We start from the raw sequence: 26,720 nt of genomic DNA, 5'->3' as shown, positions 1-26,720 counted from the left end.
CTATCCAGTACAAAGCACTGTTGTTGTGCAACATGCTTTAACATGTAATAGGCCCTTTTTGTTCCTGTCTGCCTGCTTTTTTAAAAGTGTGAAAGGACTATGCATTTCTGCACTTAGGAATAAGAAACTGAGGATATCACATCACAAAATAAGTCATTGGTTACTCTAAATGATGACCCTACTACTTGGCACAACGTACAAAGTTTGTTAGTGTTGTGCAAAGATCCGTACTATACAAAATCTTCATAATGTACATTGAAATTCAAAAATCTAAAAAGATATTTAATATGTAGACTTTCCCTGATTAAAAATATCTAAAATATGTTTAATTGATCATATATCACATCTGTTTTAAGTAGTGCGCTGCTGCACTATAACTAGTTAAATCTATCAGGGTTACTTCTAACTGTAGAATTTGTTTGCCTTGAAAAACTAAGACTTTAAAGAGACGAGAATGTCAACGGGTGGACAGAGGGTGTCTCTCAAGTTCTTCACCCTGTCTGTCAGGCAGGAACTGTGCTGACAGACATGTAATTTTTGATGAGCGTTAAACATTGAGTGAGCTTCATGCCCATTTAGGCATCATGTTCATATTTGACATGAAGGTTCTATTTGCTCCTCTATTCATAGTATGGTAGGTGCGTAGTGCTTTCTGTACATACAGTAGTCCCTCTGTATTTGCGGAAGTTTAGTTCCAGCATCCTCTGTGGATACTGATACCCGCAGATACTAACGTTTTAAAAAGTAAATAAGAAAATAGCCTTTCCTACTTTCATGCTGCAAAACTGCACCATTTGTAGGGCTGCAAGACAGTCTTCTGTGCTCCTGTAAGCCACTTCTGGGTCACACAAATCCTTCCCTTGATCCTGGCTTGCCCTAGAATGCATTGTGCAACCCAGAAGTGGCTACAGGAGTGCTGAAGACTGCCCTGCAGCTCTGCAAATGGTGCTGTTTTGCAGCATGAAGGAAGGGAAAGCTGTTTTCTTTCAGATTTTAACTTTTTAAAATGTTTTTAAAAGGGGACCTCTGCATTCACAGATAGTCAAATCCACGGATGCCAAACCTGCAAATAAGGCGGGTACACTGTACTTTTTGGATGAGAGGGGCTTTAGGGTGGTTGTGAGAAATTATCTGGTTCTGAGATTCTGATTCTTTCAGACCAGAGTTTGTCAACGTATGACATCTGCTGGGGCTCAGGTGCTGGCTGACGGACTACTAACAGTGGTATCCCCTAAACTAGCTGAGAGATCTTTTAAATGCAGTCATTTTTATTTTTATGGGGATGTATTTGCTTGTGCACTGAGGCAATTATATGGTAGATGGGATTAGTCCAGCCCTGCTTACACATGGTTGGGCTCACACAGTTGGCTGCTAGGCTGCTTCTTTTCTAGGTTGACCCTTTTGAATCCTCTTATTTACAGGTCTTGCAGAGGTCAGGCAGGCAGACAGACAGACAGCTGAAGCTTTTGGATTTAACTTGACATTTGGTGCTTAACCTCAGGTCAAGGATATATAGGCACTCAGACTCACCTTTCTGTCACAACCTCCATACCCCCCAAAATGGAGACTGTAGCAGCCCAGAAGGCTCTCTTGTGACCACCTCAACAGTTCTAGCACCAAAATGCTAGAAACTGGCCATTCTGTCTACCTGTGGGAGCCTGGCAGGCCCACTTCAAGAAGTTTTGGGCACAATTGCATAGAGGCAGTGATTGGGATGCATAGTTATGTCTTGCCCAACAGGTCAGGCCCAGGATTTCCTTGGTGTGGGTATGTGTGTGCATCTACATGCATGAGTCTTTTGTCTATATGAAAATGGAAAGAGTGTGATAATACCGGTGGGGCCTCGGTATCTGCAAAGGATAATGAAAACCGTGGATAACGAAATCCGCAGTTTTGACCCCTTTAAACCCTCCACATATAAAATACTCGGATTAACAGGCTCCACCTGTAATAATAATAATATGCCACTTTTCTCACTGACTCTCACAACATATTGTGAGAGTCTTAGGGTGCAACCCTAACCAACTTTCCAGCACTGACTTAGCCACAATGCAGCCCCCAAGGTAAGGTAACAAACATGCCCTTACCTTGAGGAGGCCCCCTTGACTACCTCCCCACTGCAGGATGCAGTGCATGCCACATTGGCACAGCTATGTGAGTGCTGGAAAGTTGGTTAGGATTGCGCCCTTACAGATTCAAGGCAGTTCACATAGGCAGGCTTTATTTTAAACTCATCTTTTTTATTTCAAATGAGCTTTTACAATAATTGTTCTATGGACACTCGTAGAGCCCTTCACTTCCAGATGGAATTCTTCATGTCATGGTCATCATATCTGGTATCTGGGTATACCTTCCAAGGTTCCACCTTCTGCCTTGTGAGTGACATATTGCAAAGACTGATACTATGAGTGACATATTGGAAAAACCTGTGTTTTAATCCCTGGTCAACTGTGAGCGCACTGGGTAGCCTTGAACCAGTAACCATCTCTGAAACCAATCAACTTTGCAGGGTTATAGTGAGTACAAAATAGGGGATGGGAAGAAAGACCATGTGTGATGGCCTAGGCCAGGGGTTTTCAAACTCAGAGCTGTAGGGTCCCTGCCCTGGAGGGGCCTAGAGCAGGCTTGTTCCACCCCCAGGGAGGCCTCAGATAGGCTAAAGGGGGTTCCAGCACCCTTGTCCTCTTCCCTAGCAGAGCTACCAAACCTGGCCTAGGAGCAGGCGCTGTTTACCTCACAGCTCCCTGCTTCACACTGACTGCCTCTCATCCCTGGCCTCCCTGTTTTATGGAGCAAGCCCACCCCCTTTGGCCCCTCCCCTTCCTCCAGGTGGGGCAGAAAAGGCCTTTCCTGGTCCTGGCTTGTTTCCTGCAATGTTCCTTGTTTGCCCTGCCAGCCCCCTCTGGCTGGTTGGGGTGAGCCAACCTGCTTTGCCCCCTTCAAGGGCAGGGAAGCCTCCTCACCCTGGGCATGGGTTGCCTGCTCCAAGGTAAGTCGGGGGTCAGGGCATCTGGGAGGGGCCCCGACAAGAGCGTTTGAAAACCTATACAGGTCCAGCCTATTTATACACAAATTTTTTATACACGGATTTGACTCAACATGAATGGCCCCCTGCAAATGAGAAGGAATCCCTGGAGAAGGGGAAAATGCATCCCTTTAAAAAGTTTAAAAAACTGAATAGTCCTTTAACAATAGCCTGCTTAATGAGAGAGAGAGAGAGAGAGAGAGAGAGAGGGTAGCTGGCTGAGAGAATCCTTCTCTTTCCAGCGGACCCTTCCCTTCCCCCTGAGCACGTGAAAGAAAGGTGATCATTTTGCATTTTGCAAAGGTGAAGGGAGGGGCTGAGTGAAGTGCCTTTGTAAGCTCTTGGAGGATGACTGATTGATGAAATGTCTTCTTAATTACTCTTATCTTACATCACAAATATCATCAGGGCTATTTTTAAATTACTGGAGCAAAGAAACTTTGTTTTTTAAATTGATTTGCTTTAGTGCGTTTTTTACCACCCACCTGAGTGCTTGGAATGAACCCACACGAATAATTAGCCTCAACCTGTAAGTCCTTGTGGGGGCAGGGAGAGGCAGCGGGGGCTGGGGGAAGGCAATGGCGTGATTGTGCAGGGCTCCTTGCACCCCCTCAAGCCAAGCCCCTGCAGTCCCTGAGCGGCACGATCCTGGGGATTGCGCTGCTGCCTCCTCCCTGCCTCCTGGCTGCCCCGCCCCTTAAGGGGGCAGAGGCCAGAGCCCACAGGCTGGGGCGTTGTGATGCCCCAGTCTGAAAAGCTCTGCCCTAGGCTCATAGGAGGAAGGGCAAGATACAAATATAATAAATTTAAATTAATCTTGTGCTAGAGTAGAGTTGCAGTAAGGCCCTTTGAGACAGTGACTATATTGTTAAATATTGTGTGTGTCAGTTTTCTTCTCCCTTGTGGCTCTTGACAGGGCCAGCCTATACATGTTTACTCAGAAGGTAGTAGAAGGTAGACTTACTGGTAAGTAAGTGTGCATAGAATTGTAGTTTTTGCTTCCTAATGTGGATCATGCCACATTGGTTTATGGCTCTTGACATCTCCTGATTTAGCTGCTCTCAGTGTATCAGTTACATCTTAATCAAAGGTTAAAGTGAGAAGAGAATTTGGGTTCCTGTTTATTAAGCAGAATTTCTCCTCTTGTCATTGAGGAGCAAGTCAACATCATAATCAAAATTTCAAAATTTAACATCATGTTAAATTTCCATATTGTTAACATGCATAATAATAAGGGGACTTGCTCCAATGGTTTCATCTCTTTTCTCCCTGAATCAACAAGCAAGCTGGAGGTTTTGTTTGCTTTATATACATGAAAAGAAGGTTTTCAGTGCAAATCTTTTGGACATTTACAGACCTCAGGTTGGTAAACAATCTCGTGCAGAGGGATTTGCGTCATCCAGTGTGTGAGTTCATTGCATCATCCACATGATGGACTTCCTCCCATACCAGACCATACAAAATAAATTGTATACAATATCATACGCACAGCCTAAATGCAGTGTCATCACTTGGGTTTGTGTAGCCCCCGTTAACATTATTCATTTGTTTATTTTAATATACAACTGTGCAGGTCACCCAACAAATCAATAACCTGCAAAAAACCAGTGGCCAAATTGATGACACACACTACTCAATAAGAGTTCTAGTATTGGCTCTGAGACAAGGAAATGAGAGCTGACTCAGGCTAACATCTAATTGGTTCACTGTTGTGTCATAATAATTCCGATTGGCTCTCGGAACAGTCAGTCTCATTGGTCAGTTTTGAGTTATGAAAATCAACTTTTTGTTACATAAGGCAGTTGTGTTTTCCTTTTCTGGTTATGTGGCCATAACGTTTGATAGAATACAGATATTTCAACATGGTTTGTTCATTACATTCTGCATGAAATTCAACATTGAATGATACATAACATGACGGTATTTTTTGAAAATACCAAGATTTTATCATTTTGGTCAGTAGTGATGTCGCACCCCCCCCGAGTGCATCACCTGGTGTGCTCAGCACTACCCCAGGTGACACCACTAGTCTTATGATATCCCCCAGGCACTAGTGTAGTAGTGCTTAAATGATCTATAATGAGTTAGTGCTTTTTTTCTCAAATGGCCTTAAATAAGTAGTCAGATTAGATCTGCATAGCTTGTGCCAAATGCAACCTACCAGCCATGTACTATGGCCTACCAACCGTGGCAGTCCAAAGCAGGAAGCAAAAGCAGTTTACTGAGCCCCCTGACATGCCACCAAAATCTAGCACAGGGGGGCTCCATTTGAGTTGGCAGATCACATTCCACATAAGCATTGATGAACTTTTAATTGAGTCTGCTTGAAATCAGTAGGGCTTCTGTCAAAATTATATTGCTTTTATTTTCATTGTTTCTATATTTAGCAACAGTGTTTGGAGCTTGAAGAAAGGAAACATAGTCTCTTTGAGAAGTGTAAGTCTTTATTGATGAAAGCTAAGCAAGCGTGTGACCTTGGTCTAGATGAAAATATTTCAGAAGAATTATGCCATGTAAGTATTGCAGTGGTGGAATGATAGCCTTTCAAAGCCCTGCTTCCAAAAATGTTCTTTAGAACCACACTCTGCTGTTGCACCTGTTGCCACTTCTGGTGGGTAGAATAATTCTTTGAGTTAGTTACTATATCCTTTTCTGCTTCCTTCTTCAGCTACTTATAGGATAAGTGTGATGAATCCCCTGTTTTTTTCCCCTTTTTGCCCATTTTCCTGTGTTTTTGACACTTTTAACTCCCTAGAAGTCCTTGTGAAGTTCAGCAGCTAAAAAACTGTGAGATGTTGTCTTCCAGGCAACCTTCGTGTTTTGTTTGAAAAATGTCATTCCAAGATGACCATGTGCTGGCATTTTGAGGCTTCTCTTTCTGTCTGGGATAGCTAGCCTCCTGCCAGGATTGGTATATACTTAGCTTAGTGATTGGACATACCTTTCCATCTAGGTCAAGGGGATGGATTCCATCCCTCCCATCAGGCACTTACATTTGTCAGGCCACCGCAGGTAGAGTTCTCTACCAGTCGCCTGAGTGACCCATTCATTGGGAGCTCAGAGAGGAACACCTTTGTGCTCCACTGCTAGTAAAATGACTGAGGAGTCCTTGAGCAATGTAAGTAACTTAAGCTAGGCACCATCAAACTAAACTGCAATCATGTCTTGATTCTGTTGCTTTGTCCCTCTAGTTAGTACAAACTTACCTGGGTTCAGCACTGGGAGTTGGGGGGAGGTTAGTGGGCTAAGTGAATTTGAGTAGCATCCCTGTTCCATCTGCTGGGCATAATGGTTATAGCATCCCTTTGGTGAAACTTTTTGTTTATGGTTTCCAGCCAAGCTCAGGCATTTTTAATCCACTTGCTTGTATTTTTACTATCCACCTTTTCCCATATTAGTTAATTTCCTTTTTGTTGAGACTCTAAGTAAACTACCGTATATATTTGCCTGTAGGCCGAAAAATTTATGCCTAAAAATGGAGCCTGAGATCCTGGGTTGACTTATACCCGGGTCAGTGCAGTGAATGAGGTAGGGTCCTCTGTGAGCTTCTGGGAAGCTTATGGAAGCTCAGCAGCTGTCTGGTGAAGTGGGGGGGGGTATGCAAATGGGCTGAGAAGCAGGAAACAGGTGGAGAAAAAGGAGAATTTTTACCAGTAATTACGGTATTCAGAGGCAGCCATTTTAGCCTCTTCTCCAGACAGGAAGAGAACGCCCTTCTGGGGATTGTAGTCTGTATGGGCTGCTGCTATGGAATGCAGCACATGCTCCCACAAAGCCTCCCCACAATTCCCAGAAGCCCCTTTGTTTCCCTTCCAGTTTGGAGAAGAAGGGAAATGCCTCCTTCTTTTGCTGCTGCCTCTGAACATTCCTGGCAAGTCATTTCACACACACACACACACACACACACACCCAAGTTTAGGGCTCTGGTTTTTAAAACCCCAGGATGGGATCCTCAATTCCATCTGAAACAAGGTCCCAGGCTGCAATGCACCAGTACTTTAGAATGGAAAGCAGTGGGTCTGCTTCTGAGTAAAGAGGGTTGCAACTGTGCGCAGCTCAGTCCTTGTTAATTGTCTCCCTGCTGTGAACTGAACTGCACACTCCCAATTGCATGTTTTATGTTGCATGTTATATGTAGTGCCTCTGGCTTCACACACCAGGCACCTTAAAGAAGGATTTGACTAATGGTTTTACTGGTATGTTGTTTATAGGCACTTACTCTGACAGTGTTTACACAAATGTTGTGAAGTCCAGGATTTTAAAAATTAATGAACAAAAATGCATCTTACGATTTTTTATTGTATTTTTAATTAATTAGAAACTGTGCAGTTTTTAGGTAACAATTACTGGAAGGTTATTTTTCAGGATCTGTCCTTGGGTAAAATCAGACAAAATTATAGTCAGACCCCCCCCCCCCAAGTTTAACCCCCGACTTATCCGAGGGTCATAGAAAATTCCATGATTTGGGGTCCAAAACCTGCCCTTGACTTATCTGTGGGATCAACTTATAGGCGAGTGCCTGTGGTGGTTGCCATTTTGGCCCTTTGTCTGCCTGGCCCGTGTTGCCAGTTAATTGGATTCATTGGATTGTGACATTTCTTTACCCTGTAGGCGCTACTGTGGGTTTGATTTTTAACAAGAACCTTTGGGATTCAGTGCTGTCCTGGGAAGAGGGTTTTCCCAGACAGCCCTTCTCTGCCTGGTCTCTGTAGCCTGGGATTGTGGCAGCAGATACAACTGCTAAGGCTTTTCCCCCACTCAGCTGCTGGTTCAGTAAAAGGAAAGCAGGAAGGGGTGCATGTACTAATCACTAGGCACTACTCTCCTTGGTCAACCTGCCTTCTCCTGGGAGTCCCTTTCCCTGACAATAATTGAGAGAAAAATGTAATATTCCGCTGAATTGTATTGCTTGTGATTGAGGAGAACAGGGCAGGGAAATAGAGATTATCGGAGCCCACTAACTCCGGCTGGACTTCCTAGCCAGCCCAAAATTGTGCTCATCACTGACCCTGCTATATGACTGTGACATTATACTGAGCCAGAAAAGCACATGGAGCAACTCCAAGATCCAGTATAAAGGCAAACTCCCTCTGTTTTCCCCATCTTTGAGTGGGTAAAGTGAATAGGCTCTTGATTCTGCATCACTGAGCCTTGAAGAGGCTCAGCAGCTCTTTACTTTCCAAGGCGCAATACAAGACCTGGGAGAGCTCTTGCCCTTCTCTGCAGACCAGAAAGAGAAGGGGGCTCTCACCAGAACCAAAAATTCACCGAAAGGAAGTAGAATTCAGGGAACCCTGGAGTTTCTGGTGGAGGACAGGTGACATTAATCTGGAGTGACATCTGATGAAACTAGGAAAGAGAAGTAGAGGCTTTTTTGAGGTAAAATCATTGTTTATAAATGACAGGGAGAGAAATGTATTAAATAATATAAAAACAGAGCTTCTGTACATAGGAAGGAACTGCATTTCATAGCTCTTAATAGAGGCTTTTGCAGTGTCATTGGCTGTCATAATTTTTGGCGCAGTTTGGTGGGTTAAACCCAGTCTCATGTTATACCAATTTGATGGAAAGGTCCTTTCCTTTCAGGCTTTCCAAACTCTTCCGAACACACTACATGAAATTGATGCTTCACTGAATGAGGAGGAATCAAGAGCTTCCTGCTTCACAGGCGTCAGTGTTTCAGTATGTACCCCCAGGATTTGACTCCCACACTGTACTAGGTTGCTTGGTAATAACAATAATAAGCTAAGCAGCAGGAACAATGTGTTGCAAATGCCAGATTCTGAATCTATTCGAGTTCTAAATAGAAAGGACCAGTGTGTTCTATGCTCCTTCCGTGTGTGTTTGTTTTTTGTTTCCTTTTTTTAAAGGGGGGATGTGTGTGAAATCAGTGCTGATTTTTGATGGCAGCGAACTTATTTCTTTACTACTAGATCAGCTCCAGTCATGGGTAAAAAGTAGAGAATATTGCTCTGCTGCTTAGCTCTGCACAGCACCCCCCCCCCCCCATCACTTTTCTCCCTGTCAGGCTTTCCTCCAAGATTAAAGAATTAAGAAGGTCTGGTGGTATACTGTAAAGAGGTGAGCTATGGTAGGAAAAAGCGTTCTGTCTTCCTCACTCTCACATCCTTTTGGCTTTTAAGATCATGCCCCTTTAACCCTGCTTTATACACAATGGAGCAGATTGAGTTTTGACACAAAGAGGTGTGCTGCCATCAAGTGTAGTTTGTACAGCAGTGCTTTTGTTTGTCTTCACTTCAGCTAAAAACATTTTGTATTATTATTACAAAACATATAAAACCAGATTGCATTCATGTACACTTTGCAGGTGGGCCACTGAAGGGCATTGTGGTATTTTTTTGTTGATGTTTGATCGTTAAACTTCTATATTGTCCATTTCAAAGATTTTATTTTAAAGAAACAAACTAAAAAAAAACACAACTTCATCCTGCCAGGTTGTTGAAGAATGTAATAAAAGGGCAAAAGAAATAGAGCAGATGTCATTGGAGCTGGAGGGAAAGAAAAAAGAACTGGAGGACTATCGGCAAAGCATTTCACAGGTACTAAATGTTTGTTTAAAAAACTTAAATCCCACAGTTCCCATGTCGGAGCAAATGCACAAGGCATCTTACAAAATCCCAACAATAAAATTTAAAATATAAAAACAATAAAACAATTGAGAGTTGATCATGTAGACTAGGATAAAGCAGCAGCAGAAAAACCATATTGCAGAGGGCAGGCATCACCCCATCACACAAACGCCAGATGAAACAGAAACATTTTGAGCCCTTGCCAAAAAGGAGGGGGCAGTTCTCAATTCCATCATTGTGGTGCCACTACAGAGAAGGCACACCTTCTCTTATGTATTGGATATGACTTTATCCAATTTTCATTGGTATTTTTGTCCTGAGATATATAACCGTGATGACACTAGTGAAGGAGGAAGCAAAAATTGCTGCTGGGCATATAATAGACTATAAATATAGCTCACAACTTGATCCCTGTGAATGGTTGTGAAAGGCAGGGCATGAACACTATTGCACATATGCAAGAATACAGCATGGGCAACTATCCAAAACTTGGATCTTCTATATACAGTGGGCCCGAGTAATCTGTGGGAGTTCTGTACCCAGAACCCCTGTGGATATGGAAAACCACAGGTTGTGAAACTCACAGTTTTCTGGGCCCAACCCCCCCCCCCCCGAGCCTGACCAGAGCTGGGTTCTGGTTGGGCCCAGATGGTTTACAGATGGAACCTGTAAAACTAGAAGTGCCACTCTGAGGCCTGCAGCAGTCACAAGCAATCGCCCGTGGCTTCTGAGGGCCTCAGAAAAGACTCTGGGGGAGGCTTTGGGGGGAGGTACTTTGGCATCTGCTGATGAGGGAATTCATGGATGCTGAACCAGCAGATAGTATGGGGGGGGGGCCTGTAAGTGGAATCCCCTGTATTGCTGCAGCCCCCTCCCCATGGACATGCCTTCCAGCTATAACATGGGCTTTACTCTCATACTTGCTAGATATTCTGAAGCTCGGGTGGGAGGGGAAGGTGGCAGTCAGCCCTTGGCAGCCGACTGCCAAAAAAAAATTGGGTGGGTACATTCACATTACCGTGACTGAGGAATGGTTGGGGGTGTATTTGACTGGAGCATACAAGCATGGGACTTTCAGTAACTAGTATGGCCTAACATTGGTTTGTGACTGATTTCTGCTGGGATCTGCTGCATAAGTACAGTATCAACACAGTGCAATGCAGCATAGCCTACCTATGGCCCCCTTTTTGCCTGTTCATAGGTCTACTATTTTCTCTCCCCCCAACTCCATCTTAAGTTACAACTATCTTGCCCCTCCTCCCCAAGGCCAAGAGGTCTGGTCTAGAGGGTTGAGCCTCCATCTGCCTGAAGATAACATCCGAAGGTCACCAGTTTGAGGCCACCGGCACAATGAATGGCGAGACCTTGAAGCAGCTGACAAGCTGAGCCGAGTTATTCCACCTGCTCTTTGGAAGGAGCTGCTTGTCAGCCTGTGTGGGAGGAGGCCAGAAAGTGATAACAGACCGCAAAAGTTCCATCTGAAATGTTGTGTGTTTCTTGAAAGATAGAACCTTTCTTTAATTGTAAAAATCCCTACGGGAATTTTAACAGCCTGCCTATGTAAACCGCCTTGAATAAAGTCTTGAATAAAGACCAAGAAAGGCGGTATATAAATACTTGTATTATTATTATTATTATTATTATTATTATTATTATTATTATTATTGTGGGACCAAGATTGTGGCTATTGTCACTGTTAATGGGCATCCTGTTTAAAACTTTTAATGTTTGCTACAGTAGCAAAGTGGAATTGTCTGCTGTAAAATTGCTCCTGTCTACACATGTCTCTTCATTTTTAGGTTAAGGAGCAGTGGCTAAACCCTCTGAAGCAGCTCATTGACCAAATTAATGAGAAGTTCAGTTCCTTTTTTCGTTCAATGCAGTGTGCAGGAGAAGTGGATCTTCATACAGAAAATGAGGTATGATTATCTGTATTATATCTTGCTTATCAGAGAGAGAGGAAATAAATCCCTGGAAGTATGAATCTTAAAACTTCAATGAAAGAATTCAGGATAATATACATATTTTATTTTAATGAGGGTTTTTTAATACTGCCACTTTAATACTTCTTCAAATACTGCCTGTTTCAGTACTGAAAAGTGTAGTGTTATCCCCAAACTGCAGCAGGGGAAACGAAGCAGGCAGTCCAATCCTGACCTGCTTTGGAGCAGCCGGCTGGCCTGTGCTGCATCCAGAGCAGGGCCGGAGTTGACTGCGGCGCGGTCTGGGGCAAGGGGAATCAGTTCCCCTTACCCCAAATAATGCAGCAACAGCAGCCTGAATGGGGCTACTCAGATCTGCGCCACCTAAAGATATAGTCTCCTGGAAGGGGGTAATCAGGCCTAAGTGCTGGATCCTTACACCCACCATCAGCCCCGAAACACCCCCAGAACTCCCTCTTCCACCCTCCCCAGACTCCAGCGCTGGGGGACCACCAGCGGCACAAACGTACTGTGTGCTGACCTTGTGGAGGCTGAATTTGGCCTCTGGAGGCCTGCCTCCTCCTGTGGTGGTGCAAAAGTGCCTTATGATGCTTTTGCAACACCCGGAGGTCAGCACAAGGGACTTGCGTTGGCCTAGGGCATTGTTTGGATTTGCTTACCTACGGGCACCCTTAGGTACGCCCCTGGGCATGCCCTGAGTTGCTTACCTAAGGCCACCTAGTAAGTTCATGGCAGAGTTGAGAGATTCAACCCAGGGAAGTCTTTTTTGGAGCTTAGGCTTCTTGGGCACTACTAGCTCTCTGCCTATTGTGTGTAGTCTCATCCAGCAGTGCCAGTAGTGGCTGCTGTGCTGAACTTTGATGCCAGTGCAAGGTTAATTGTCTAATGGCAGAACTTGGGACAGTGGGACTTATGACTCTAACACTCAGACTTCCTGTGACTTTCTGTGTTGTTGCAAACATTTGAGATTGGGTTGTAGATAGGGGGTTAACATGCTTATATTGTGCAGTGAAGTTCTCCTAGAAGAGTCATAGTTATTGCTTAAAAGTCTGCATGCTTCATAAAGGCTGTTGGCCAATAGCCGTTGTTTGGTACACATGGATCCACCTTCACAAGTGAGTTAAGGAGCTTTGCGCAAAACAAGATATTTGTTCCCTAAATACTTTATTTTAAGCCGACTTGTTGCCAAGGCTTCCATATTTATATGCAGAGATTTTATGCACGGTATCTGAAGAGAACAAAAAAAATGTTAGCCCAGTCCATGGAGGGCTGCTTTGCTGCAATCACCATTCAGATAAGCAGGGCCTAGATTTGTGATTGTAGCAACAGCAGGAAGATTGTAGCCTCTAGCAAATATTTTTGCTGCTTGGAGAAAAAGATCAGATATCCAGCTGAAATTCTAGAACAGTTCACTCAGGTGTATCTATACTGTACTATATCTCATTGACCTCCTATGTAAACCTCTGAAACAATTTACTCTGCTTTTAATTAGGAAATGGGGAATAAAATATCTCCTATGTATAACTAGAACAGAGCATGCTCAAGAATCACAACTGCATTGATCACAATAAAATTAGAGCTGTCATCTGATAAAAGAAATCTTACTTGATTAAATAAGGGTCTAATGGACTAAAATTCATATGATTAATAATTTACATTAATCAATAAATCTGCACATGCTTCAACCCAGTTATTCTGCAAAAAGAATATGGTTTCTAGGCTGCACACATGTAAAATTTCACTGGTTTTAGTGGGGTTTACTCCCAAGGAAGTCTACAGAGTTGCACCTTGCAGTATGTTCAGAAGTGCCTCGTAATGTCTTGCTATGGTGATGGGAAGGGCTAATAATTCTTCCCCACCCCCTTGCAGAGCCAGTTCCTAAGGACCAATGATGGTGTGTATCATTACACCTTCTTCCTTTCTTGTTGTCCAGTCACAAAAGGAGTCGAAAATTCCAGGAACCAACTTAGAAGGGAAGAGAGAATGGAAACACCATGTTAATTGGGGTCATGTAACTAATTATTTGGAACTATAAGAACAGCCCCGCTGGATCAGGCCATAGGCCCATCTAATCCAACTTCCTGTATCTCAGAGTCGCCCACCAAATGCCTCTGGGAGCATACAAGACAACAAGAGACCTGCATCTTGGTGTTCTCCCCTGCATCTGGCATTCTGACATAGCCCATTTCTAAAATCAGGAGGTTGCACATACACATCGTGGCTTGTAACCCATAATGGATTTTTCCTCCAGAAATTTTCCAATCCCCTTTTAAAGGCATCTAGACCCGATGCCATCACCACATCCTGTGGCAAAGAGTTCGACAGATTAACTACACTCTGAGTAAAGAAATATTTTCTTTTGTCCTAACTTTCCCAACACTCAATTTTAGTGGATGTCCCCTGGTTCTGGTGTTATGTGAGAAGGAAAAGAGCATTTCTCTCTCCACTCTATCCTTCCCATGCATAATTTTGCATGTCTCAATCATGTCCCCCCTCAGGCGTCTGTTTTCTAGACTGAAGAGCCCCAAACGCTGTAACCTTTCCTTATAAGGAAGGTGGGCCAGCCCAGTAATCATCTTAGTCACTCTCTTTTGCACCTTTTTCATTATGTCCTTTTTGAGCTGTGGCGAGCAGAACTGGAAGCAATATGCCAGGTATGGCCTTACTATCTATTTGTACAACTCAATTATAATATAAGCTGTTTTGTTCTCAATAATTATCCCAAGCATAGAATTGGCCTTCTTTACTGTCGACGCACATTGGGTCGACACTTCCATCGAGCTGTCGACCACCACCCCAAGATCTCTCTCCTGATCTGTCACAGACAGCTCAGAACCCATTAGCCTGTACGTGAAGTTTTGATTTTTTGCCCCAACCTAATCTCCAGTTAATAGTAAAAATATTTGTAAGATCCCCTGAACACACCAAGTTTACCATGTTACCAGGCAATATGTTTTCTCAAGGTTAGGGAAGCTTAACTGTGCTTTGGTGCAATGTTTGAATTGACAGATCATGGTTAAGGGTATTGCTTTGCTGCTCTCGGCTGCTGCACTAAAGAGACAGGAGTGAATTTCTGAAATTGAGTGCCAGAAGAATGCAAAATGAAAGTAGACAAGCAGCCCTAAATTGTGCTCTCGCTATTGGGTTTTTGGAAGCTCAACCATTGGTTTCAGTTCAAAGCTATGATTAATTCAAACCTTGCCTTGTTGTGATATCTGAATTGAGCCATCATAAGATCTGTGTAAAGAGAATTTTTCTCTTCCACACTCTCTTGTGAATGTGCCATCTTGCAGCTCTTTAACACTGCTGTCCTCTTCTGACAGGAAGAATACGACAAATATGGAATTCGGATTAGAGTCAAATTTCGCAGCAGCACCCAGCTTCATGAGCTAACTCCGCACCATCAGAGTGGAGGGGAGAGAAGTGTGTCAACAATGTTGTACTTGATGGCTTTGCAGGAGCTCAACAAATGTCCCTTCAGAGTAGTGGATGAAATAAATCAGGTATATTTGCTAGCATATGAAAAATTGATTTATGGCCCAATCCTGTGCTGGCTAGCATTGGCAGAACAGGCAAATATACTGTCATTAATGTGCTGCAAGGCACGCAGCTTCGTGAAGGCTTGTGGCACTAGCGGAAAGTCCTGGAGGCCTGCAGGAGGCAGGAGTGGATGGATGCTCTGTGGCGAGAGGGTGGGTAGAACAGGGCAGCAGATGTCACAGGACAAGGGAGGGTGGGGAGGGGGCAGTTCAGGAGCGGGAGGAGAGTAAGGATGGTGCCGCATCCTATCCATCCACTCATGGCCCTAAAACCCGACGCTGCACATCTTGGATTTGTGCCAGCGATATCGCTGACGTGGCTCAGAGTAGCTCCATAGAGGCTGCTGGGGGTTTACCTGGGGTAAGAGGTCAAATGCCCCCTTCCTCCACAGGGACCTTCAGCAGCCTTCAATCCAGGGCTTTTCAGACTGGGGTGTTGCGATGCCCCAGCCTATGGGCCCTGGCTTCTGACCCCTTAAGGGGTGGGGGCAGCCAGAAGGCAGCAGCGCAATCCCCAGGATTGCGCCACTCAAGGGGGCTGCAGGGGCTTCGGTCCACTTACCCAGGCCTCCTGCAGCCTTCCAGGGGTGCGGGGAGCCCTGCGCAACCTTCTGCAGGGCTCCCTGCAGCTGTGAAAGTGGAGTGATCGCGCACCGCCTCTGCTAAAGTGGAAGTGGAGCACAATTGCTCCGGTTTACATAAGAAAATAAGACCAGCCCCACTGGATCAGGCCATAGGCCCATCTAGTCCAGCTTCCTGTATCTCACAGCGGCCCACCAAATGCCCCAGGGAGCACACCAGATAACAGGAAACCTCATCCTGGTACCCTCCCTCGCATCTGGCATTCTGACATAGCCCATTTCTAAAATCAGGAGGTTGTGCATACACCTCATGGCTTGTACCCCGTAATGGATTTTTCCTCCAGAAACTTGTCCAATCCCCTTTTAAAGGCGTCCAGGCCAGATGCCGTCACCACATCCTGTGGCAAGGAGTTCCACAGACCAACCACATGCTGAGTAAAGAAATATTTTCTCTTGTCTGTTCTAACTCTCCCAACACTCAATTTTAGTGGATGTCCCCTGGTTCTGGTGTTGTGTGAGAGTGTAAAGAGCATCTCCCTATCCACTCTGTCCATCCCCTGCATAATTTTGTATGTCTCAATCATGTCCCCCCTCAGGCGTCTCTTTTCTAGGCTGAAGAGGTCCAAGCCTTTCCTCGTAAGGAAGTTGCCCCAGCCCCATAATCATCTTAGTCGCTCTCTTTTGCACCTTTTCCATTTCCTCTATGTCCTTTTTGAGATGCGGCGACCAGAACTGGACACAATACTCCAGGTGTGGCCTTACCATCAATTTGTACAATGGCATTATAATATTAGCCGTTTTGTTCTCAATACCTTTCCTAATGATCCCAAGCATAGAATTGGTCTTCTTCACTGCCGCCACACATTGGGTCAACACTTTCATCGACCTGTCCATCACCACCCCAAGATCTCTCTCCTGATCTGTCACAGACAGCTCAGAACCCATCAGCCTATATCTAAAGTTTTGATTTTTTGCCCCAATGTGCATGACTTTACACTTACTGACATTGAAGCGCATCTGCCATTTTGCTGCCCATTCTGCCAGTCTGGAGAGATCCTTCTGCCTCTCCCCCCCCCCCCCAACAAGAACTTAGATCAGCTGAGCTCAGGGAGAGTTTGAAAACTGCTGCTCTATTCCCATGCTGGATGAAGCGGAGACTGCACTAACCTCACTGGATTGCAGAGTTGGGACTATTATTAGGATTGGGCTGCTCCACAACTTTATTCAGTAGCAGGTGAGAAAATTTTAATGCATCTGTTTCTTTTAAAGGGAATGGACCCAGTTAATGAAAGGAGAGTCTTTGATATGGTGGTAAAAACAGCTTGCAAAGAGAATACTTCTCAGTACTTCTTTGTTACACCAAAGGTGCGTACTATAAACTGTGCATCTTGCACTTGGATTTCTCTGATTAAAGAATAAGTGATATTGAGGATTACTAACAAGATAGCTTGGTTGCTAGGATTGTATTAAACCTGTCCTAAATGGTTTTGTACTCTAGTCAGGTGCTAATTCAAAGTACAGTGGTGCCTCGCAAGATGAAATTAATTCATTCCGCAAGTCGTTTCGTATTGCGAAAATTTCATCTTGCGAAGCGCAGTTTCCCTTAGGAATGCATTGAAATTTAATTAATGCGTTCCTATGGGCAAAAAAAGTCAGAACAAAGTCAAATTTGGTTTACAAAGTGTTTATTAAGTGCTCTTTAAAGGCATACATACTGTACAGAGGATTTCAAAAATTTCAAGCACAAAACCAACTTTTTAATTTTAAAAATTCGTCTTGCGAAGCACGGCCATAGAAAAATTGTCTTGCGAGTCACCAGAAAAATCGCAAAAACGCTTTCGTCTTGCGAGTTTTTCGGTGTGCGAGGCATTTGTCTTGCGAGGCACCACTGTATAGGCATCAACAGGTAAAATCTATCTGCCTACCTTCCACTTGCCCATCTAAAGCTGCAGTTCTGAACATACAGTACAGGCATCTCCCCATATCCACGGATCCAGTATCTGTAGTTTCAATTATCCACAGTTCAAAAATCTCCCCCCCCCCCGCCTCCAATCACACGAATTACTTATCTGCTGTTGTCTGCAGTGTTCCTGGGTCTCTCGCTGGCTCTTTGCTGACTGCAGAATGGAAGCAGGAAACTCTCACAGGAAGTGAGGCAGAGGACAGCAAATTATGTGATGCTTATAATAGAGTTCAAAGAGCTTAGCATCGTTTTCCTTTCAGTCCTCTGCCTCTTTTCCTGCTTCCACTATAGTCAATGGGACTTTTCTAATGTTCTTTCTTCTAGCTTTCCAATTAATAAGGGTGTGAGGCAAGGGTGTATCCTTGCCCCCCTACTATTTAATTTATTTTTGCGGATCTCCCTTCTCATTTAGCAACAAATTCTTTTTCTCTTCTAGTAATTAATAATCTTCCGGTTCCTATATTGCTCTATGCAGATGATGCTGTTCTCTTGGCTTTAACTAAATCTGGGCTAAGGGAACTTATAACTAAGTTTCAATCATACTGTAAGAAGAATGACCTCATCATTAATTCTAAAAAGACACAAATTATGGTTTTTTCCCCGACACTGGTCCCCTTCCATTTGGTCAATCAATTCTCATTCGTACCTTCAAGTCAAATCTTTTAAATATCTAGGTCTTCTGTTTCACTATAAACTATCATGGTCTCTTCACAAAAAGGCAATTATTTCTTCCACTAACACCCACCTTTCAGCTATTGTAAATTTTCATTTTAATTCCGGAAATCAATTCATCCCTGCTGCAATTCAAATTTTTAAATCTAAGATTATTTCCCATTTATTTTATGGAGTGCCATTATGGATACAAGTAGTTGCCAAGGATATTGATCGGTTAGCTGCTTCCTTCTTTCGGAAGATTCTTGGAATTCCTAACCTTATTCGTCTTTCTTCTATATTAATAGAGCTAGGTCTTCATCTTCCCTCCACCTATGCCTGGCTGTTAACATTTAAATTTTGGCTCAAAATTCACTTAACTCCGTCCTCTGATTCTCTTATTTCGGTTCTATTAAAGGATTCCTATGTCTCGGTTTCGTTCAGTGGAAGCAAAACTCTCTTCCATTAATCTTTCTATCGAAGCATTAGCAGATTTAAGCTTACAACAAGCTTACAGTATTATTAGGGAGAATCTTTTCTTGGCTGAATTTAATTTTCTCAAAAGTACCCTCAATCCCATTTGTTCTCCTCTTTTCTTTGGTCTGTCTCCTCAACATGCTTTGACTTCTAATTACTTTTTCACTCCCACTAATCCACAGCTGAAAAGAGCCTTTTTGCTAGCCCGTTTTAACATATTTCCTTCCGCAGTACATTATGGTCGTTTATTTTGTCCCCTGGTTCTGGTGTTGTGTGAGAGTTTAACCAGGGGACACAAAAAACAAACATTTTTGTTTATTTTGTAAGGAAGTTCCAGACACTCTGTCTCATATATTATTTTTCTGTCCTCATCATTCTTCTATACGAAAATTACATTTAGCCACCTGGTTTTCCTATTATCCTCCCTCATGTGAATTTTCTCTTTCAAGGTTTATGGAAGATGCTATTGGATCCTTGACATTTGCTGTTGCCAGATACCTGGCTCTTGTTCTTTCAAAAACTCCTGCTTTTAGACAAGTTAATTTGTCATTGTAAAATGTGTGACCTGTTTTTTTTCACTTGCTTTGGGAATCCCGGAACACTTTATAGTTGATCCTAAGCCATGATTCCTGAGTCATAGTACTGGTTGGTTGAGCAGTTTACTTTTTGTGGATAGATTTTTTCTGATGCGTATCGCTTGTGTTGTACGCTTTTTGGTGTTATTGTTTGTAGAATTTGCTATAGATGTATTTATGCCATTAAAGGTCTACTAACTAAAAAAAAAAAAAATGGGACTTACTCCCAGGTAAGTGTGAATAGGATTGCAGCCCAAGTCTCATTGGAATCAGAGTTAAATCCTTCTAAGTAAACAGGATTGCATTGTAAGTGTATGTCGCCTTTCTGTTTGGACCATCTTGTTCTTTGTGATCTGCAGAGGGACTTGCTTTCGTTTCTTCTTGATATTTGATCAGAGGTCTTTAAAGCAGGGCCTTTTTTCTTGCCAATCTGACCCAGTTCAGATAGTCCATCAAACCATCATTTGGTAGATTGTGAGTTAGCTATGTGCCTATGGGCTGCTCCTCACTTCTTTGTCCCCTTATGTACCTGTCTGAATTCAAAACTTTTTCATTTGTTAAACCACAGTTTACTGTGACATCCCAAGCAGAAAAATAACTCTGGCTTAAGTGATTCCTGCAAATTACAGTTTGATCTTGGTCTTAAACCACAGTATTCAAATCTAGATGACAGAGTTCAGTGAAGCTTTGAGTTCAGTTGGATGCACTAGAGAAGGAGAGAGCACATGGGTACATGGTTCATTTTAACTCTTTAAAAATTTCATATTATCTCTCTATTTCCTCATTTGCCCTTTATATATAATTTGTTGTTTTCATCTCTTATGTGTGTATTTTTCCTTATCTTTCTGTTTCTGTTTATATAATGTTGGGTGATACAAACATGCTGATGACAGAAATCTTTGTGTATTTACAGATACTATGGAAAACTGTTACTGTAATTTTATTTTTTCATATGTTGTTGCTCACCGACCGAAATTGCCTGGCTTTGGTGGGCAAAAACCAGAGCAACAGTGGTGTGTTCTTGAGAAATGGCATAAAGTTGCTGTTTAGAGGTCTGTAGGAAGCACTGATGTATATTGTCTAGTAAAGAAATGCACTGATAAGTTGCTTTTTTAAATAAGACGTTTTCCTTTATACATTGACAGCTCTTGCAAAACCTCTCTTATGCGGAGAAAATGACTGTGTTGTTGGTCTACAATGGACCGTCTATGCTAGAATCAAACAAGTGGAACTTGAAGGCTTTTCATAGGAGACGACGGCGATTTCAGCTATGACTAATCAATACCAATCTTCTTAATGCCTTTGGACCCTAGATAAAAAAATAATTGGAGAAGATTGCATAATTTTTTTAACTTAAAAGCACAAGTTTTTTGAGGAGGCCATTCATTGATGGCCTACATTTGTGATGGATTGAGGAAATAAACATCTTTGTGGGCTTTCATTTGAATTTGCCTCCCACAGTTTTGGAACATTTACCCTCCCCCCCCCCCATTTTTTTACTGATCTTGTAAATGTTCTGGTATGGCATTTGAATTTATTGGTGAACTGTCTCTTCAAAGGGAAAGTTTAACAGTTGTCATTATCGGTAGTTGTGAACTCAAAGGCAAAATATATAGACTGTAACAATCTGAAGTAGGTAATATGTGATACTTGGTTACAAAAATATATATTGCTCCAATTTGTTTAATTTTGGTCTGGAAGAGGATATGTTTTGAGACACTTTTCAAAAACAAACTATGCAATAACTTTGTATCTTAATCGCAGAGGAAATGATCTGCAATGTTCTGTTCAACTGTTTTGCTCATTTTATGAAATGTAGCATCATTAATAGTTGGAACTGTGTTACATTTTATCTCAAATGCTTTTTATAAAAAAAGAAATCATCTGCCAAAAAAATTCTAGCAAAAATTTTTATACAATAAATGTATATTGAAAGTTATTTTGTTTTGTCAGTACTAGCACAAATGTATGACCTGACTCAATGTATGAGAAAAAGGAAAGCAAAATTGCAATGAGCCTCAAATAATAGATTTGATTTGGAATGTTTTCTATTTAAGATCGGTTCGGTGAGAAGGCTTCCTTAGACATGTTTTCCAGAGAGTGAGAAATAAAGCTTTTCCAGTATAGAGAAGACTATGGAAGCCTTAGTGGATTCTTTGCCAAGTGGCTGCTTTGCCTTAATCTGTACAAGACACTGGGCTCCTGTGAAAGCATAGTGTTCCAAGTTTTAACGTGCAACTCAACAAAATTCCTCTCTTAGGTTTCAATAATACTGAACATGACTACTGAACAGACTTGTTATTCAGAAAATGTCATGCAAGAGATAACTCAGACCAGGGGTGGGCAATTTCTTTACCCTTCGGGGCCAAGAATAAAGTCTTTGAAGGGACTGATGGCTGCACATTTTAAAACTCAGTCAGAATTCCTGTTTTCATTTTGTCCTTAAGTTTGAAAACTTTTCAGAATTGTATGTCAGTCTATTAAATATTGTTAAATAGGAATTTTAAAGAAAAAGAAAAATGAAAGCTGTTTGGCTTCTGAATATACTATGGCTATGTATTGGAATCACAGAATATCTGGTGAGGATGTAGATGTGGTGTCAGCAGTGGCCCCTTTAAGGGTAAGGCCAGGGCATCCAGCAGAGTGTGCTGCACAGCTGCAGTCACTTGAAGGCAATAGGGCCCTCAGGCATAAAAGCACCTGATGAAGGGAGAGTTTGGTGTGGGTAGCAGAAGGAGGAAAGCTTGAAGAAGGACAGACTGGAGACATGGACTGACGAATTGATGGCTAATGGACTGATGGAACTGCTGATGGACTGATGTGTGAATGGACTTTGGAAGCGGCTGGAGCAGAAACTACTGGAGACACTAAGATTGGTGTTTGGCTGCTGTGCCCAAGACCTGCTGAGGACCAGGGGTTGCTGTAGTGGTGGGAGGCTGCTGGCAGGAAGGAGGACCTTTGTAGGTTAAACAGGTGAGCTACCCTGGTGGTGGGGTCCAGCAGTACTGCAGGGAAAAACCAGGATCATTTCTGAGGAAAGAAGGGGAGCTAATTAGCTAAAAGTGGGCATAATTCTCCAGGCGGAGCTTGGACCAGGAATCTGGCAGAACAGGCTAATACTGTCTTTGACCAATGTCACCTGCTCTTGTTGCATCCATTATATGCAGAGAATGGAGTAAGAGAAGGCTCTATGGAGAGGTTTCAACAGTTCTTATTCAGTTCTGCCAGTTGCAAGATAGCATGTGGGGCAGGGAGCCGTATGAATCCCACAGACCACCAGAGGGCTACCTCTGACTCAGACAATTCTCACTTTGGAGCTGGAGATTGTTGATGTGGGGAAGGGAGGGTGTACCATCATTTTCTGAAATATATATCCAGCTTGCCATAAGTCTAATTGGCATGTTGTGGAATATCTTTTCAGTTGTTGGCTTTGTATGAGTCAGTGTGTCATTTTTTTCCCAACTTAGCATATATTAAAAAACCTCACTATGAAAAACAAAACAAAAAAACCCAATATGTACACTGCCTGACTATACTCTTGTGGCTAATTCTGTAAATACAGGTTGGTATATTAAGAGCACAAGTGTCACAGATTTTGAATTTACATAGAAGTGACTAATTCTTATATCACTAGTTATAAATGTCTACAGCTGATAAAACTATTACAAGACTAACTTATAGGGACAAGACTGTTAACTTCAATGTGCATAGCAAAGGAAAGAGGATCTACTCATTTCCCTGGACTAAACTGCATGTATAGTCATTCCATTCACCTGGCTACCATTGTAAGAGCTAAACAGTGGGCATTTGAGGGAGGGGGGAATTGTTTTCCTACCATCCTCTGGCACTGAGAGCTCTCCTGTCAGCTCTGATATGAAAGACAACATAAACTGTTGTTTTCATCACTTCCTTTTCCTGCAAGCCTCAAATGCTAATTGGTACCATCTATACAAAGAGATGCAATGTTGTTCTACAGAGCACAATGTGTACTGTTGCAACATGGATTTGCTGGTAAAGTCTTTCATCATGCAACTAAGGAGTTCAGCTGTGGGGAAAGATTGAAACATCAGTCAAATTATAAGAAAGTTTGGGCTCCAGCTCATCATGTTACCACCAGAGGCCACTGTCGTACCAATTGCTGCATGGCTGCCTTGCCATTCTGATGGCAGGATAATGCAATGCACTCCTCCCTCATTATCCATACCTAGATCTGTTCCTGAAAAATGGCCCTTAAAGAAAAAAAAAATCTGAATAACAAGTACAATGATTGTGTTCATTGAAATGGAATGGCTTTCGAACAAGTTGGAATTTTTTCCAAGTTCATCCAAAAATCACCCTAAATGCCTAATACCAGAAGGAAAAAGTTGTGTGGCATGAAAAAAGAATAAATAACAAAAACAATATCAATAAAGTATTAGACATTCTACCTGTAGCAATAAAGTGACGGAGATGGCAGAGGAGGAAGAGTGAAGTGGGAGACTCAACCTACTGGAGAAATGAGTTAACCCATCCCCCTTTACCTGGGTCAGATAAATAATGAAGGTGTTACTTGAGTGCAGCTTATGAGAAATAGTGGAGTTTTGTGGTGACTGAGTGTAGAACCAACCATGCATTCATGCTTGTAAATTTTCACTAGTAAAGAGCTATGGAATACGTTAATATGCCGGTCCATGCTTATGTGTTGTAGTAGGCTGTCAACTGACAGCCTAGTCTTATGTGGCAATATCGCTGCTGAAATGAGTGTTCCAGTGGTGGTACACAGTTTACAGTTTCACAAAACTGCTTTGGAACCACATTGAGCCATGCGCATCTGGGCTGCAGCCACAGATAGCAGGGAGGACCCCGTATGTGGTGGCAGTAAAGAAGAGCCCCACCAACACTGGTAAATCAGATGGGTGGAACGGAACGGGATGGGAGGATTGGGGTGGGAGGGTCAGGGCATGTTGGAGGTGGAAATGAGAGTGTGAGTGGACCCAGCTGGGCTGATCCTGCAGAGTGTCTGCCTAAAGAAAGACTATTCTTTTTTTGGAGAAAGGCCATGAATTGGTTTATTTTGTGTTTTTAAATCTCTGCTTTCCCTTTTCCTTATCTCTTACTATATGGCAGCCATTTTCAACCACTGTGCCATGGCACACTGGTGTGCTGCGAGTGGTCCATAGGTGTGCCACAGGAATTTGGGGGAAGGTCATTCATTAATAGGGCCGATGGGAGCCCCCACTGGCAGCATGGTGTGCCTTGTCAATTGTCAAAAACCTGGTGGAGTGTCTTGACCATTTTAGTGCCTTGTCAGTGTGCTGTGAGATGAAAAAGGTTGAAAATCACTGCTATATGGACTGAGGTGAGATTGTCTTAAGAACATAAGAACAGCCCCGCTGGATCAGGCCATAGGCCCATCTAGTCCAGCTTCCTGTATCTCACAGCGGCCCACCAAATGCCCCAGGGAGCACACCAGATAACAAGATATCTGCATCCTGGTACCCTCCCTTGTATCTGGAGTTGTCATAGCCCATTTCTAAAGTCTTCTTTAAGGGGACATTATAGTTTCCTATTATTAGCTAATAAGAGATTGTCATGAGGCCCATTCACACTGGGATTCCATCCTGTCCCACCATACTATAGACCAGAATGGTCCAACTTTGGGTAGCCAGGGGGAGGGCACATGAATGTTGCGTGACACCCCCCCCAGCTGTTCCAACCCAGAAGTAATTGGTAGATAATTGGTAGATTGGCAACGACATCACCACCAATTACTTCTGCATTCTGAGCCACGTAAGTTATTCGGCAGGCTCAGGACACAGGCGGTGGTATGTGCATTTTTGGTCTCCCTATCACATTGTTCCTGCTTCTCCTTCTCTGGTATCATAGCTATTGAAATTAATAAGTCCAAACTTAATTAAAGTATTCTGGCATTTCTCATTTCTGAACTGAGTTGTGGCCTACACTAGTCCCATTAATTCTGATGGCTGCCTATCTAATATATATCTGTAGATGACAAGAAACACTGGTATGGTAATTTATTGTTGCATGTAGCTAATAATCACCCAGGTTAAAGCCTGTGCAATCACAAACAAACTCAAATTATCTCAAGCCACATGGTTCTTTTTATTTTTTTATTATTATTTGGACAATTTATATACATATGTACAAAAACACCTATGACTACTTTTTTGTTTTTTTTTACAATTTCATGTGATTTACAAAACAGGACAGCAAAATAACTTAGAAAGGATACGAATACTGTACAAAAATAAAATGGATTAAACTTGTAAAGGTTAGTATTTTACAGCGTTACAGACTGTTAATCTGTAGTAACACAGCATTTGAAGAGTATGTCCGATCTGGTGCAGACTGGGCTACGTCCATCGGCAAGCAGATAAAAGACCTGTATAGAAGTCATCAAAATTGTTCACAAAAGGATGTTGAACAGCTATAGTTGAAAGCCATGGCTTCTCTAGAAAGGTCTTTCTGAACTGAGGAGAGGAACCATCCTACTGTCAGCACTCTTACAAATTTCCAGAGTAATGTGGCTACTGACCTGGTTTTTCGTTCTTCCCAACACCTGCCAGTCTCTTCCCTCCCTTGTGTTAAAAAAGATTACAGCTGGTTTTACTGCTTTGTAAAGATCGGACGTGAAATCCATCACTTGTATTACTCCAAAAGAGACAACTGTTTCCTAACATGTTGTTAATGGTTAATAACTGTGGGTAGCTTCTGAAGTTCCTCTTGGGAGACTCCTAAGAAGCTTGACTTGCACTCCTACTAGGTGTATTTATTTGGAAGCAGGTCCATGCTACTCATTTCCATGACAATTGTTTTCAAGTAAATGTGTTGAGAATTTGAGCCAAAGAATCAAGCTTCTGTTTCTGAGAACAGACTCATGACCTCTTGGAAGTCTGGCCTATATAGGTTGTGTCTGGGGCACAAGTGTTTCAGTTACCCTTCCCACAATACATATTCACAGGTCTGGGAAGCCATGCTATCACTTCTCTGCTGAAATTTTGCAGGGGAGAAGCTGAAGGTATGTGTATGGTTAATTCTTCCCCGCCCACTGTTGCCTTCTGCAGCTTACCCCAGCTATGAATTTGATGAAGCTCAAGAAAACGATTGCAGGGGTGGGAGGAGACGAAAGTGATAGATGGGGGAAGGGTTAACCAATGACAGGACCATTGCATCCTGGACAACTGTATCCTGGTCATTTTAGACATTTGCATCCTTTTTAAGAATCCCAGACATTTGTGCCCCAATATATTTATATTAGATGTACTTTTTAATTTTTAAAACGCAAAGGTAGGACTTGGGCTGCGATAAGAGGCTTAGGATATATAGCACTGGATTTGCTGCCCAGTTTTATTTTCTTCATTGTCCAGTTATACTGG

At 42.7% G+C, this 26,720-nt stretch overlaps 1 protein-coding gene across 1 annotated transcript in view; it reads left to right on the top strand.

The window, feature by feature from the left end:
• SMC5 (structural maintenance of chromosomes 5) overlaps positions 1–21,588 on the top strand; it is a 59,760-nt gene extending 38,172 nt beyond the window's left edge. Inside the window, exons 18-24 of the mRNA XM_066614112.1 lie at positions 5,413–5,538; positions 8,612–8,707; positions 9,481–9,585; positions 11,415–11,534; positions 14,882–15,061; positions 16,948–17,043; positions 20,490–21,588. Of these exons, the coding sequence (XP_066470209.1) occupies positions 5,413–5,538; positions 8,612–8,707; positions 9,481–9,585; positions 11,415–11,534; positions 14,882–15,061; positions 16,948–17,043; positions 20,490–20,618 (852 nt within the window). The 3' untranslated portion in view covers positions 20,619–21,588. The remainder of the gene's footprint in view (positions 1–5,412; positions 5,539–8,611; positions 8,708–9,480; positions 9,586–11,414; positions 11,535–14,881; positions 15,062–16,947; positions 17,044–20,489) is intronic.
• Positions 21,589–26,720: the final 5,132 nt, after the last annotated feature.

Source organism: Tiliqua scincoides, chromosome 2 (genome assembly GCF_035046505.1).
Source record: "Tiliqua scincoides isolate rTilSci1 chromosome 2, rTilSci1.hap2, whole genome shotgun sequence".
Taxonomy (NCBI): Eukaryota; Metazoa; Chordata; class Lepidosauria; order Squamata; family Scincidae; genus Tiliqua; species Tiliqua scincoides.
This window is presented reverse-complemented; position numbering and strand designations above follow the sequence as displayed.